The following is a 16,515-nucleotide window of genomic DNA, read 5'->3' as shown; positions in this document are numbered from 1 at the left end:
TTCTGAATTCAGGCCAGCTAGGAATTCAAACACCCTATTTGTCTCGACTTGCTTTCTGTGAGTCTGTGCATCTCTGGGACTCTCCCACTCAAGGGTCTCTAGGTGATCAATCTCATGCCACAGGGATTTCAAGGTAGAGAAGTAGACAGAAACTGGTTTCTCTCATTGTTTAAGACTATTCACTTCAGTTCATAGGCTCTGGCAACATTAAGAGGTTGGGAATAGGTTTCTTTCATAACATCCCATATCTCCTTGGCTGTCTTGGCCCACAAGTAATTTCGGTTGATATGTGGCTGTATAGAATTACACAGCCATGCCATAACTAAGTAGTTTTCTTGAACCCACTTGGTGTACATCGGGTCCTCCTTGGAAGGTTCTTTCACATCTCCCAAGAGGTAGCCCAGTTTTCCCCTTCCCCCAATAGCCATCATGGCTGATTGGGCCCATCCCAAGTAGTTTGACCCGTCAAATCTCACAGTTGTAATCTGAAACCCAGTTTCAGATATACTACCATAACTGTTGTTCCCAAGACTACCTTCTCCCTGATTTTTAAACTCCATCTTTGGTCAAGAACCAGTAGGTACGAACTGTTAGGGTCACTACAATAGAAAACAACACTTGGACAGTCGATCACAATCAGAAATCAGTATGGAATCAATGCAGGTCTGATCTGAAACCAATCTGTAATCACGGTATATGCATGAAACTAGTGCAGGTCTGATCTGAAACTAATCGGCAACCACAGTATATGCATGAAACCAGTATAAATCTGATCTGAAACCAATCGGCAATCATAGTACCAAGCGGTTCGTACAAGTTTCACCCCCTAAAAGAGCTCGAAACCAAAAAACAGGTCTAAAACCAGCTTAGAGAGCAATCTGAGGTGCTGGGACAGAATTAGGGTTTCAATCGTAGGTCTGAAATAAGTGCTCAGCCGCACTTTCCAAGCAGTCCGTACAGTTAGGTTTTGTCGTAGGGTCAATGTGAAACCCTAAAACTGATCACCTTTGGGAGAAAACCCTAAAACAAGCACTTTCTAAGAGGATAACAAGAGTTCGGCCCAACAGATAGGTTTGCCGCAAGGTTAATATCAAACCCTAGAACTGAGAGAAAGCCCTAATACAGTTCGGCCGCTCCTTCTAGATAGGTCTAACCTATCTTGACTGATAGCAGTCTCTAGAAAATAAATAGGACTTACCCAGATAATGTTGTTCGCTACGTTCCAAGGTTGCCTGAACCCTAACCTTCTCTGATTCTTCCTGATTACCAACACTCTGCAAGGCGTGGCAAGTCTTCAACAGCTGCGAACCTCTTCTGGTAAACTCCAAGAATCAGCCAACGTATACTTCTTCATAAACTTCCAGCCCTAGATGGTTCTCATGTGGTCGGCTTGACTAGACTCACATGAGAAACCCTAGATAGATAGGCTCTGATACCAAGTAGGCGATGAAGACTACAATCAGCCTTGAGCCCTAATAAATTTCAGATTAGAAAAAGTAGAAAAGAAGAGAAAGGGAGAAAAGAGAGGAGAAGAGCTGGAGAAACAAAGGTTGAAAGAAGGGACAGATTCTCAATGATCTGCCGCCACCACTCTCTCAGTATTTATAGGTTATGTTCAGTACATAGGGAAAAGGACAGATCTGCCCTTAGTACTTACATGACAAATAAAACAAATAAAAAACTGAAATAAATAACAACTGAAATAACAAACTGACCACCAACTAACACTACCATGACTGAAACAAATAATTACACATACTGTCTTACGAACACAGTGGGGACCATAGATGTAGGGCCCACATCAGTGTTCTCTACATGCATGAACCCAGAACATCTCATATGCAAGTAGTTAATAGAATTAGCTTATTTGAAAGGATACCTTGGTAAAGGGATGTTGTATTCCAATCATGGCTATGTAAACATTGAAGATTACACAGATGCTGACTAGGTAGGGTTCATTGATGATAGAAGATCTACATCTGGTGTTGTACCTTAGTTGGAGGCAATGTGATTTCATGGAGAAGTAAGAAACAATCAGTTGTTACTCGTTCTAGCATTGAGACAGAGTACAAGGTACTGGCTCATGGAATGTTTGAACTACTTTGGTTGAAGACCTTATTGACTGAGATGGGCATCCGATCATATACTACAATGAGACTGTATTGTAACAATCAAGCAATCATAAATATTGCTTACTATCCTATCCAACATGATCATACAAAACATATTGAGGTGGATGGACACTTCATTCGAGAAAGAATTGCTAGCGGAGAGACTTGCCTTCCATTTTCAAGCTGAGCATGATTGACATATTTGCTCAGTTTGAGGGGGAGTGTTGATAATGCTTGGGCAGGGGTGTTTTAGTCTTTTCATCATCCTTTTGTATTTGGGTGCCCAAGTATGGGCTTTCTTGTAATTTCTCTTAAAAATATAAATGTGGATTTTGAGGGTGTAAACAGTAACACACAAACCTCTCTTTGATACCTGTTCTTCTCTTTTCTCGTCTTCTACAAACCCTAGATCTACAACCGATACATGATGGCTCAATCACTAATATGGTGCGTTTGGGAAGAGCGAAACAATTGCATTTTTGACAACGAAGCTAGATCCTTTGGAGACCTGATTTCTCATATAATATGCTTGTGCAATCTGTGGGTGCTGAACTCAGAGAGTTTCAAAGGAATTATTATGAATATGCTTCAGCAGAATGCGGTGGAATTGTTATTTTCTTCATCCAGTCCTTCAAGCTCTCAACCAAGAGAAGAGGATGAGGTGACTCTGTCATTTGATGGAAGTACAATCAGAAACCCGGGAACAGCAGGAACTGGCAGTGTGTTCAGGAGGAATGGAAGCCCTATGTAGGTTTTTAGTGGACTAATTGGGACTGCAGACTCTACAACGGCTGAAATTTTAGCTGTTTTAATGGATCTCCCTATCACAAGAGATCTAAGTTTGACTGGTCTAGTAGTCAGAGGCAACTCTTGCAACACAATAAAATGGCTTGGGGGAAAGGATGGAGGGTCTTGGGGATTGCCTCACTATTTGGATGAGGCTAGAGATCTGTTGAAATCCTTGACTGCAATTCTAATCTAGATTCCTAGGGAGTTAAACTCTATAGCAGAGAGCTTAGCTGAATCTGGTGTACGCAGGGACAGCTTGTACGGTGATAGAATTATGCCTTTGTAACCTGTGTGTAACCCATTTCCATTGTACATCATCTCATGTACTCTCATTTTCTTTCTATCTATAACAAGTTAATCTTTTTCTCAAAGTTAAATAAAAGAATTTTGTGGAAGGTGAGATTTGGAACGAGGATGATTCAAGCCAGGAGGATGTGTTCATGGAAGAGGATTGAGGGGTAGTTTTTTTTTAAGGTGTGGCTGGGTTTCTGATCAGGTGTCTGGTTAGTGAGGGTTCTTTTTTGGTCTTCGTCTGAGTCTGGCCTGTTGTGGATGTCTGTTCGTTGAGTCATGTTGTAATCTTGATGTCTTTAGGAGGATCATAAAGTTGTTTGGGGAGTCCAGTGATTGTGTCTGTCTCTCTCGGGTGATATCTTATCACCTTTATTTTTTACTCCTTTCTTCCATTTATGAATTTTTCTCTTTATTCTTCAAAAACAAAAGATCGATGTCAATAGTCAATCATTGGTTATGAGCAAAAAAAAAAAAGGAAATCTTGTTCCAAAAAAGCTTGTACATCTATCTTTGAACATAGGTGATTCGCCAACCAGGAATACACCATTCCCAAAATCCTTTTATAAACCTCTTCTTTTGTAGTTTGTCTCCCATTGAAAATTCTACTATTTCTTTCACACCACACTGCCCAGAAAACTGCTGAGGGGAGGATGCTCCAAGCTACTTTTCCAGCTTTGCTTAAGCTTCTTAAGAACTGAGCCCCTATTAAGGGATTATTGATCAACTAGTAAAGTTAGATGAACAAGAGACGTTTGTAAACCAGCAAATTTTGATTAATAAATTAGAACATTTGATAGAAAAGTTTTTGCTGCAAAAGGAAATGTTTTGGCATTAGAAGTCAAGGCAATTATGGTTAACCAAAGGAGATCTCAATACAAACTTCTTTCATAAACCACCAACTTTAAAAGACAAAGGAATAATATTTCTTGGATGAAGGACATGGTGAATGGGTATCTCATCATGACGAAATTGCTAAAATGTTTGTGGAATCATTATCATTTTAGCTCTTTGTTTCAGACTAAGAGGGATGAGCAATTTGTGGGAATATATAATTTGTTTGAGCATGTAATTTCGGATGCTGATATTGAGTTATTGATTGCCTTGCCTACTATTATGAAGTGAGAGAAGTGGTAATGTCCATGGGAGCTTTGAAGGCTAGGTCCGGATGGAATCCCTGCAGTGGTTATTAGCAGTAATCTTGGGAGATTATTGGAAATGATATTTATGATTTTGTTTGTGAATTTTTCATTAATAAGAAGTTTGTGGGCTGAGTAAATCTGTTAATCCCTGTTTAGTGAAACATTTTCTTCTTGTAAGTCTTTGTAATGTTCTTTATAAAATTGTAATGAAATTGTTGGCTAATAGACTGAAGCCGCTGTTATATAAATGTGTATTCCCTGCCTTTCCAAGCTATGTTTGTTCATGGAAGGCAATTTCCGGACAATGTGGTCATAGCTCAATAAATGGTTCATTATATGAAATCTAAGAAACCAAAAGGGGGGCTGATGACAAATGAGCTTGGTATTTCAAAAGATTATGACTCTCTACAATGGGATTATCTGCTATGGGTTTAGAATTCTTGTGATTTTTTATTAAATTACTGCTATACTCTTCTTTTATCTTAATAAATTTATTGTTTTTTACTGATAAAAAAAGTCATATTTTTTGAACGATTGGCATCAACTTATTGGTCTTGTATATTGTTTGTTAAGTTTTCAGTCTTAATAAATGGAATCCTCAAGAGGTATTAGACAGGGAAATCCTTTGTTTTTTATAAGTAACAGGAAACATTTCATTAAACAAACAAACAAGCTACTCCAAAAATGAGCAGCAAGGCAACAAAGAACGGTTAGAAAGACAGCACACTGCCATACAAATCGAAAGACAAAAACAAGAGCTTTATAAATTGCCCCTTGGCCCTGGGAAGCCCCACTCCAAAATCTCTCCCCACCTCTGCTCTTCTAAAGAATCTGTCAGTATGTTTGCATATGTAGGAACCCATTTGAATGAGGATAACAGTCCCGCGCTATAATCACATTCATCAACCCCTGTTGCTGCATCCTTGAATAAGGTCTAGCATTTTTGCTTTTAACGACATTCCATAACCCGCTTTGCCTGAAAAGCTGAGGATAACAATACCCCGGTGATCTCTTACTACACCTTGCACACCAATAGCCCAATTCCTCCTAAAGACACTGATCCCTTTTTGGAGGTGTCTTTCAATGACCTGCTTCTAGATATCATAGGTGTTAATGATTTGATTTGTCGCTTCCCAACAAAAGATCTTGACATTAGGGGGACTTGGGCTATGCCATAGTTCTCTAGCAGGAAAGGAATGATCCTCAACTCAGGGGTCAAAGGTTTTAAAGAAAGATGCATAGGTTCAAAAGCCTTTAAAAGAGGGAACCCACTCCCTTTTATCCCTTACCAAGAGAGATGAATAGCATCTTGAAGTAGATTGAGTAAAGGAATCAATTCACTAGCTTCATAATCTTTCAAAGGTCTTGTTAACTCCAAATCCCATACCATCCCATTTCCCTCCAGGATACCCATTTCAGCAATTTTTTTTATGGATAAAACAAGTGTAATAGAATCACCAATGAGTCTGTTCTTGAAGTTGGATAACCCATATATTCTAGGAAAGGATTGACATAAAAGAGAATCTCTCCACCAAGTATCCGTGGGTTCTGCATAAATTGGCTCAACAACCTTGTTCTAAGGAAGTATCTAATCTCGTTGTATTGAGATAGATGAGTTTTCCCTTTAGCTCCCCCTCACTATTAGATATCTTAACATTTGGATCAAAAGGAGTATCCATTGGTTTTGCTCCTAATAACCCTGCCTCTTCTGATAAATCAAGCACATACTTCCTTGTGAGAGAGAGATTCCCCACTTTGACCTCACTATCTCAATAGAAAATACCTCTAGTGCCCAGGTCTTTAGTTTGGAATTGTTGTTGTAAGAATTATTTCAATTATTTGGTTCCCTGTGTATCACTTCCTGTAATAATAATACCATCAACATGCATAACTAGGATAATCTTACCAGAATATGTATATCCACTCAACATGCAGTAATCATCACTGCACTTTCATAGTCCAAATTGCTGTATCATGCTACTAAACCAACCAAATCAGGCTTGTAGTGACTGCTTCAACCCAAAAATTGCCTTTTTAAAGTAGTTGATTAAGAGTAGAGGGAGATTGTAGAAAATGTAGAGGGGGGAGTTGGGATCTGACTTTGAAGTTTAAGTCGATATTTTGGAATGTTAGGGCTTGAGAGAGGAAAGACATATAGTAGAAGCAAGAAAGCAGGGCTGGTTTGGAGTTGTATTCCGTTTGCAAGATGTTGGAATTTATGGAAGGAAAGAATTAGAAGAATTTTCAGAGCCAAAGCTTAGAATTTGGAGAACAGTGGCAGCAGTCAGCAAATCTATTGTTGGTCGGGTTCTAGTACCAGAATCTAGATAATTATCCAAAGAAGATATTGGGGTTAAGCTTGGGCGAGTGTTGAAGATTCAAATGTGTAATTTGGTTTGTTTTGTTGAGTTGTAATTGAGTTGGCCAGAATTCTGGCATGTGGGTGTTTCCTTAACACCTGGATAGGTTATGGTTCTTTTCTTTTCTAATGAAAATTTACTTTTACTATCAAAAAAAGAAAATTTCCCTCATTAATCTGCATACCTTCCCAATCTCCCTCTGAGCAACATAACCGGGAGGTTGCTCCTTAAACACTTACTCTTGAAGGTCACCATGGAGGAAGGCACTCTTCACATCCAACTGAAATAATGACTAATCGTAGTAGGCAGCCAAAGAAATAATAAGACATACAAAGCCCATCTTAGCAACTAGGCAAACGGTGTCAGTACAATCAACACCATAATTTTGGGTATAACCTTTTGCCACCAACCGTGCTTTATACTGCTCCACTCTATCATCAAACCAATGCTTAACTGCATAAAACCAACGACAACCAATTGCCTTCTTTCTAGGAGGGAGGAGTGAGATCCCAAGTATGATTAGTCTTAAGAGCGTGAAATTCCTCATCCATTGCCTTCTTCCAGTTTGGTGAGACAAGACCGGGGAATAGACATAGAGGAAACAAGAGACAAACTGCCAATAGGAAGGAGATAGATGAACAAAAAACACATAAAGCAACATAGGATGATCAGTACATGAGCATTTACCTTTCTAAAGGGCAATGGGCATAGAAATTGGAGATGGAGTAAAGATTCCACAGTGGTCCTTTAGTATACACACTATGAATCAGTGGTTGCATAGACACCACAGCAGTAGTAGTTGACGGGGAAATCTTCATAGTAGGAATAGGGAGAGGAAGTGGAGGAGATGAAGAGGACTCAACTATGGAAAAATAGGGAATGTTTTCAAAGAAGGAAACATCAGGAAGAACAAAAAACTGACAAAGAGTAGGACAATAACACTTGTAACCTTTCTGAGTCCAAGAATATCCCAGAAAGACACACTTAAGAGCACAGGCATCATGTTTATCTAGCCTGGACCAAACCTTTGAAAAACAAAAACATCCAAAAGCATGAGGGTGAAGGGAAAATAGAGACATGGAAGGAAAAAGAAGGGAGACTCACCATTAAGGACTGAAGAAAGGATACGATTAACAAGGAAACAAGATGTGAGGATAGCATAACTCCAATAAATTTTAGGAATTGATATCTGAATTAGGAGGGCCCAAGTTGTATCAAGTAAATGTCTATTCTTCCGTTTAGCCACACCATTTTGTTGTAGTGTATGTGAACAGGAAAACTGCTGAATAATAATACCATGAGAGCCAAAGAACAACTGGAAAGGTCCTTGAAAATATTTTTCTTTTTTTGCATTATTTGAACGAAACATTTTTATAGAAACACCAAATTGAGTTTGAATTTCAGCATAGAAAAGAAATACAATGAACAAAACTGAACAAGCTTTCATTAAATAAATCCAAATCATTATAATCTTTAATAAATGTAACAAAATATTTAAACCCATCTTATGACACAACATGATTTGGACCCCCAACATTTGAATGGGCAAGAACAAAAGGACTTGACACTAGTATTTTCTCTTGGAACAAATGACAATTGACTATGCTTGCTAAGCTGAAATGACTTGCATTGCAACTTATTGAAAGCGGGAAGTGATGGACGGTCCAAACGACAATGCCACTTGACCTGCATCCCCTACTCTAAAACCTTGAAAGGTGTTTCTTTCTTCAGCTCATTTTAGCAATCTACTAAAAATCTCAGCCACAAACATAAATAACAATGGACACAATGGATCACCCTGACAAATCCCTCTAGTAGCCTTGAAAAAAAATCCTAGGTGATCGATTGATGAGAATAGAAAAGCGGGTGGTCCTCAAACAGTCCCTGATCCATTTTATCCTCCACATCCTCATTTACAATAAGGGTTTGATCTGATATCTGCCGTTTTTTGACAAAAGCCCCATGTTCCTTTGAGACTACAATGTGAATCATTTTCTTCAGTCATGCTGACAACACCTTTGCCACTATCTTGTACAAACAAGTGGCCAGACTTATGGGACAGAAATCATTTGTGGAGGTCACACCAGCTCACTTGGAAATAAGTGAGACATAGGTTGCATTCATCCTATTTTCCCTATTTATTTGTTCATGTAATGGAGGGCTTTACAAAATTTATTCAAGTTCAATTGTATGGTCTTAAGATTTCTCATTGGCATTTTCTGGATGATGTGTTGTTTTTTTTTTTTTTGCAAAGCTAATAGAGATGAAGTGCCTAGTTTTATTGAAGTTCTGAAAAAATTCCAAGAAGTTTCTGGTTTGTCCATAAATTTTCAAAAGTATGGGATTTGGTTTAGCTGTAATACTCTTAAAGGTGCTAAAATGTTGAGAAGTTAAAAGAAAATGTATCAAATAAGAACTGTAAACATTTGGGAGTGCCCCTTTTGTCGAGGAAAAACAAAGCAAAATCTTTGGAGTTTATTTTAGAAAAGTTAAAAGGTTAACTTATTAAATGGGAAGCTTCTTCTTTATCTTATGCTTGGAGACAAACTTCAGTTAAGTCGTTTTTCTGTTATCAGTAAAATAAATTCCCTTATTAAGTTACTAGTTAAAGTACAACAGCAATTCAACTTAAAATGACCCAGGTTACAACAGATTACAACATTGCCCAAAATAAAGTGGGTCTATCAGCCCCCTGCTTTGCTAGAGTATCCGCCAAGCTATTTGCTTCCCTTTTAACTCAACCAAAACTGGTGTTGAATTTCTTTGCAAGTAGGTCAATTTGTTTAATCTGAATATCCAAGGTGCTGAGTCAATTTGCTTTGCCAAAGTTATAACTAATAGTGAATCCCCTTCAATTTCCAGTTTTCTTGCTCCAAACTGTTGGTTCAGTTGGTTTTACAATCTATTCATGTGCATTATGAGTGTTGTTCAGTTTCCTTAGAAAACTTCATGAAATGGAAAAACCTCAAAGAAAGTTTTGGTTGAAGAAGCATTTGAAACAGGCAAGTTGGGATAAATTATGTTTTCCTAAAAGGGTGGCTTGGGTTTTAAGACAACGGATCTTGTAAATAAATCTTTGATTTGTAAATTAGTCAAGAGGTTTGTTTCTGGAGGGAGTTCTTTGTGGATGCAATTATTACAAAGTAAATATTTAACTAACAATGGAAATTTTCCTTGAAGCGTTAATGCATTCATTCCCAACAATAGGGTCCAAATTCAACAAATAAAGTCTGGATGTCCCTTGAATAACTCTTTCATGGTTCCCTATTGGCTCTCCATCTCATAGGTTTAAGGACTTACAGGTCGAAGATTTAATTTTCCAGTCTTCAGTTAGGTGGGATATTCAGAAATTGTCTGAGATTTTTCAGCAGCCTATCTCATAGTTTTAAAACCCATATTTTTGGTAACAGAAAATGCTAATAAATTTGTTTGGACAAGAAATGTAAATGGTAAGATTACAATTAAAAATTTTCTTTGGTTTTGTCACTTGTCATTGGAAGGTTCAATTTGATTTGATTAGGAAGATTTGGAAGTTGGCTATTCATTTGTTCCTTTGGAGATTGTATCGTGGTTTTTGTTTCTTAAATTTGATTTGTGAATTGTTGATGATGATATTTATCCTGTGTCAAAATGGTGTTGAATCTGGACCCCCGCCCCCAAAAAATAAAATAAAAAAAGTGGTCTTGAATCTCTTATTCTTCTCTTTGTATTTTGTCCCTTGTATGGTTTTATTTGTAAGTCTGTGGTCAATGTAATGCTTGAAAGGATTTTTTTTATTTGATCAAGAATTCGGGAATAGATTGTGAGGACATAGTCTTTTATCATGGCTGGCAGTTGCTTTCTATTATATCTGGACAGCTTGAAATGAAACAACTTTTAACAGTGTGATGAGATCTTGTAATTGGGTGCTTTAGTCGGTTTATAATGTTTAAGTACTTTACAGGGAGGTGACTTAACTTTTCAGGTTCCGCTAGTAAAGTATGTAATACTACAGGTTCAGCTCCCCCAAGACTCCATTGTTATATCATTCAATGTGATGGGGGGTGTAAGTAATAGAAATAGAGGAACATACGGCGTCTGTTTGTATTCTAACACAAGCTCTTTTAATGGTTGCAGGTAGTAATTAGGGATTGTTAAAGTTCCCATTGAAGCAGAATTAGGGGCTATTTTGCAAGCTATTTCTTTTGCTCGGTTTCAGGGCTGGGAATCTTTAATGGTCTTTTCCGATGCGAAAAATGGTGTCTACTCTTCAGGGAAAAGAATTTGCAATTTCTTGGTTTTTTTGTATCTAGCTTAATAAAATATTGTTTGTACTTGGAACTCTTAACAATGTCTCATTTGTATATAAGTCTAGGTCATATACTAAAGCTGTTCATGTACTGGCCCAGAAAGCAAAACCTTTGATGTGTGTTATTGGTGGGATAACCTACCTGACTTGATCAATATTTATGTAATCATATTTTTTATTAGTTAATGATATTTCAATTATCAAAAAAAAATTAACTTTATTGTTATTACCTTTATCATTCCAACGTCTGACCCGTATTGAAATTTAGATCCCATCCACTTAGAATACACTATCACACGTTACAGTAAGAGATTGTCCGGACTGAGGCTGATCAGCTTGGAGCAAAGGCCTCGAGGCTATTTTTGGTTTTATAGAAGAAAATAAGTGAAACATATAGTTGAAAGTTCTCCCCTCAAATTTGAGCCAAAACCAGCATAGAAATGGAGACTTTGAATTTCTAGACAGCTGAACTGGGGTTATGTATTTGTTTTGCCACAGACATTAAACAAGTTTTCCCTTTCTGGTGGTCACCATAAATAATGAAGGTCAAGAGTACTCTGTGGGGCGTGGTAGTTGCACTAACTTGTTATTAATTTAGAAATATATTCCTCATTCCTCAATAAACAATCTATAAACTCTGCTATTAGGGATATAACTTGGGCCATGTTGGCCTAAACCAACCCAAAAAAGTAGGGTTGGTTAAAAACTATGAACCTTACTTCAGGTTGGGTTAGAGTTGAGGCTGTGTAACCCGACCCAACTAGTCTATTAAATATTTATGTATAAACATTATATAATTATGAATGTATTTTTAACATGGATACTTCTAAAGCACCATGACTTTTGTTCATCCATTCAGGGTAACATGAAAACTGATTGTCTCAGCCCAAACCCAACCATTCTCCAACCTGATGCAATCTTTTATGAGGTTAGATTTGTATCAGGGTTGGTGGTTCAAACCATTCTGGTTAGGTTAGCATCAACCTCAATGCGTGTTTAAGTTACCTATTTAACTAGGTAACTTATTTATGTGGTTAAACAATCCTAATTAACTTAATTAGGTAGCATAATTTATTGGTATTTCTAATAAAATTATAAAAGTTATAATTTTAATCCATTTAAGTCATATTTAAAAAATAGGAAAATTGTAAAATTTAATTCAAATTTGTTAATAATAATAATAATAATAAATAAATAATAGTAATCTTATAAAATTAATTTTATTATGAGAAATTTATTAATTTTAAAACTAAATTCTATTATTTTAAATACTGTTTAATATAATTACATTAATAAAGCTTTGTAGTGGGCCTATAGCCTAACCCGGTACATAATCACACCTAATTAAGAATGTCATAGTGCTCTTTCTACTTCATTTTTTTTTCAAAATGTCCATACATAATAAAAATAGAGCATAGGAGAATAAGAATGTCAACCTAACTAATAAAACAATTTCCAACTAACTTAATGGAACTTGGGTTTTCAAAATGTGTCTCAAAAAAATACAATTGAAAGACTGCAGCATGGGTTTGGTTGGTATTAGGTTGAACCCTATAGGGTTGGCACGAGTTTGGAGGACCCTAACCTGACCCTTCCATGCTTCCAGTCAAACCCAATCTCAACCCTACTCAGTACTATATAGTTTTCGAACCTACCTCAGCCTATAGGTTCAACTTGATAACGACCCAACCTAACCTGTAGTCTTTCAATTATATTTTTTTGTGAAACTTTTTGAAAAACTTAAGAACCATTAATTAAAGTTGGAAATTGGTTTATGGGTTCCAAGGTAGCTTCTCCAAATGAAAGAAGAAACAACAAAAACAAATAGGGAAATAAATCATATACGTTAAGGTTAGGTGTCAGACCAAATTACAAAAATAACCTTTATATGTATAGGGGTTTTATGACTCGATGGGCAGAGATTAGCCAAACATGAACCCAATTTGCGTTAAATTATCAAAACTCTAACCTAATCCTGCACCCGATTTGGGTTAAAACAAGCATTGAAGGAAATCATAAAACTATATGATTAGGGGTTAAAAGTCAAACCTAATTACAAGAATATGTTTTATAATAGGGGTATTATGACACGATGGGGTAGGTCAGCCAAACCTACACCTGATTTGGGTTAAATCATCAAAACTCTATCCTGACCCTACACCCCAATAAGCCTAACCATAACTTGACCATGTAGGGGTAACTTTACTCATTCACATCACTTTACAAGATTATCAAGTCTCAATAGGGTTTCAATTTGAATTGTGGTCAAATTGTTCTGGCTCAATTAAAGGATCTCATTCACCCTAATAAGTCTCACTAGGCATCAGAGGATCTTATGAACCATATTCTCATAATAGTGGATGGAGCAAGCCACTGAACCATATGAAGAAGATATGGGTGTGGCAGCACAGTAACAGGCACACCAGTTAATTCTCTTTTAGTTTAGATAAATATACTCATGTCAGTGTAAATATGTCTACTTGCAAGGGTATTTTAAGCAAAAATCGATTCAATCAAGATGGTCCCCCTGATCTACTGCATTCTTAAGACTATCAAAATAAAGTAGCACTCTCCCAGGAAAAAAAAAAAAGGACTAAATGCACAAACTTGATTAGAAGGATCTACATGGAAAACAAGGATCGCATTGTCCATCTTTCCTGATTGCTGACATGTTTTGGGTTGGTGTTTTGAACTTGAAAAGAGACAAGCTTCTGCAAATACAAAAATGCACAGTTCATGAAAAAAGAAAGTTTTGCATTGAACATATTTGTATTCACACTCTTCCCAAACCGATCCTAGGGGAATTTTCATCTAGTACTCTTTGCCATCTACATTTTGGTCATTAATAAAAGAAAATGTGTAAATATTTCACATTCAAAACAAATTTCAAATGTCTTATTTGCATGATTGCATCTTTTTGGATAATCCAACATTTGGTTGGGCGAAATTAGAATATGATTCCCATTCCTAGTAGAATGTCCATTCCCTCAACCAATCCCTCCCCCTCCTTGGGAAAATGAGAATCCATTCCAGTAGATTTTAATTTCATTTGAGCCAAATAGGTGGGGGAATAGACCAATCTGATTTCAATTCCAACTGTGAATCAAAAAGACCCAAAACCTTCATGTTTCTATAAATACTAAAACCTCACCTCTCTTTTCAAAAAGGATTAAGACTTCCCCTGTTTTGGTAATGTTATCAGACAAAGACCTCTCTTCTTTTATCAATTCGTCAAATTTGCACACTATGTGCCTGATTTTGGTTTGATGTGTTTGTGTTAGACAGTTTTGTATGCCCTTAGCTCCAATCAGTTTGATGTACTTATGACATTTATTATAAATGAATGAAGTGCATATTTGATTCATGTCATGTGGTGTGTTTCTGTGTAATACCCTTAAAATCGGACACTTATGAGACTTGTGTTGGTTTAGAACGTTCACAGTCAGTGGTCGGTCTGGGGAGACCTATCCTGATAAGGCTGACACTGATGTGCTGCCAAGTTGGTTGGGGTGGCCTGTCTCTGCCACCAAGGTGAGACCCGAGGTACATGCATTGTGGGATCACCTTGAAACCTTGAACCGAACAAGAATTCCAGTATTGCCTTGGACCTTGGCGATTAATGGGCAAAACTGGAATGTTACACTTGACCCCTAGACTCGATTATGGCACCGCATTAGGTGACGGATTGGATTGTCTTTTGATATGCCAATCAGTGAGACCCTTAGAGGGGGCCAAAACCTGGGTATGTTGAGATGATTCATGAACCCATCTAAGTGGGTTACCATAGTGACAGGATCAACCCCTTTGTCGGACAAAGGTAATGATCGAGGAAATGCACTCTCTCTTATGGAAACCAAAATTTCCGGCAGTTGATTTCAACCGTTGAAATTTTGTTTTGTAAAATATATTTATATAATATATATACTATAGGTTTCCAAAATTGTTTGCGGTCCTCCCTTGTCGGGTAGTGTTTGATCATTATGGGCTGAGAGGTTAAGTGTAAGGCCATTGAGGGTTAAACCTGATGGGCTAATCTTGCATCTGCCCACAGTCCTTGGGTGTTACAAGGTGGCTTGGCCCAAGAACCACTTAGTATAAGTGCTGGGCCCATAGAGTCCATATGAAGGGATCAAGGGGTTTACTGGGCTTTCTAGTGAATTCGGCTAAGCCTTGTGACAGAGGTTGGGCCGAACCCTTGTGGCTGATGTGTAGATTAACGTTTGGGTCCCACGCCATACAGAGAAAGTCCAGCTAAGCATCAATTTGGAAGGCTTAAGTGAGCACATACATTTAATGGGCCAAAAGCCCAATACGAGCTGGGCTGATTAGATTGGCTTGAATGGGGTGAATCTGAGATGTGGACCAGCCTTAAAGGATAAGGGAAAGTCCCTATCCACTCAGTAAGAGTCTAGATTTGAATATGATTCAAAACTAGAAACTCCTAATTAAATTAGGAGGGTTGATCATGATCTGTAGATTAGATAATGACTCTACCTTATCACTTAAGGGGATCAACATCTCCTAATAGGATTAGGAGCTGATCCCTTTAGGATTATAAAAGGAGGAGGGGGCGGCAACCTCTAAACACACTCATCTGAGATACAGATACAACAAAGAGAGAGAGATCAGCATACAGTGAGACTGTGCCAATTTCTCTCTATCGCCGCCGCCATTAGCAGTTCGTCTCCACTCACGTGGGAGTCATCAAGAAGCGTTCTTGATTTCAGTTCTTTGTGAAAGAATTGAAAAGAAGTTGTGCTCACCTGCCGTCCAGTAGGTTATTGCGAAGGATCCAGTTCTTGTGAAGAACGTTGCTGATTCTGCTCCGTCCTACACTGCGCCATATTCAGTGTGAGCAGTCTTTGGTGACTTTTCTAGGCATGAACACCTTCATTGGGGGATACTAATTCTCCGTATCAGGTATTTCCCTCTCCTTTCATTTTGTTTCAGATCTGGTTCGGTTCTCGATTCAAGATTGATCTTTGAAAATTAGTTTTCTAAAATAGGGAATACGATTCCCAGTTGTAGGAAGGAAAAAAAAAATTTGAAATTCGCCCATTCAATTCTGCTTTATCCCGGTGTCCATACAATGGATCTTTCCATTCCTTCAGTTTGACCTTGAGCACTGATAACTTTGAAGTCAAGCATTGCTTGGCCCTTGACTGTAGTCCTGAAGTGTCGTGGAAAGAACCAAGGTTGGCATTAACCAAATCAAATCAATTTACCCAACTTGTAGAATTGAATAAAGGTCAATCATCACCCACACTGCTAGCAATGTTGATGAATTCACGTTCCTTTTACGTAGAGGTGTAAATCAGGCCGTGCCAGGCCTAGCACGACTATGTGGACTGTGCTGGGCCTAGGTTTTAGGTCCACGGGCCAACATGGCCCGCGACACGACCCATATATACTTTTTATATATTTATATAATATTATATAAATTATAATTATATAATAATATATAGTATATAATATATTAATAAAATAAATATATTTTTTAATTTTATTATACTAATTTATTTAATTATTGTATA

At 37.5% G+C, this 16,515-nt stretch overlaps 1 protein-coding gene across 5 annotated transcripts in view; it reads left to right on the top strand.

Annotated features, from left to right (window-relative positions):
* The window catches only part of LOC104611441 (uncharacterized), a 70,483-nt gene extending 59,319 nt beyond the window's left edge, over positions 1–11,164 (top strand). For all 5 annotated transcript variants that reach the window (XM_088899944.1, XM_010278480.2, XM_088899943.1 and 2 more), the window contains one exon: positions 10,810–11,164. In XM_088899944.1, the coding sequence (XP_088756070.1) occupies positions 10,810–10,830 (21 nt within the window). In that variant the 3' untranslated portion in view covers positions 10,831–11,164. The remainder of the gene's footprint in view (positions 1–10,809) is intronic.
* The last annotated feature ends 5,351 nt before the right edge of the window (positions 11,165–16,515 follow it).

Source organism: Nelumbo nucifera, chromosome 3 (assembly GCF_055504915.1).
Source record: "Nelumbo nucifera cultivar China Antique chromosome 3, China Antique-T2T, whole genome shotgun sequence".
NCBI lineage: Eukaryota > Viridiplantae > Streptophyta > Magnoliopsida > Proteales > Nelumbonaceae > Nelumbo > Nelumbo nucifera.
This window is presented reverse-complemented; position numbering and strand designations above follow the sequence as displayed.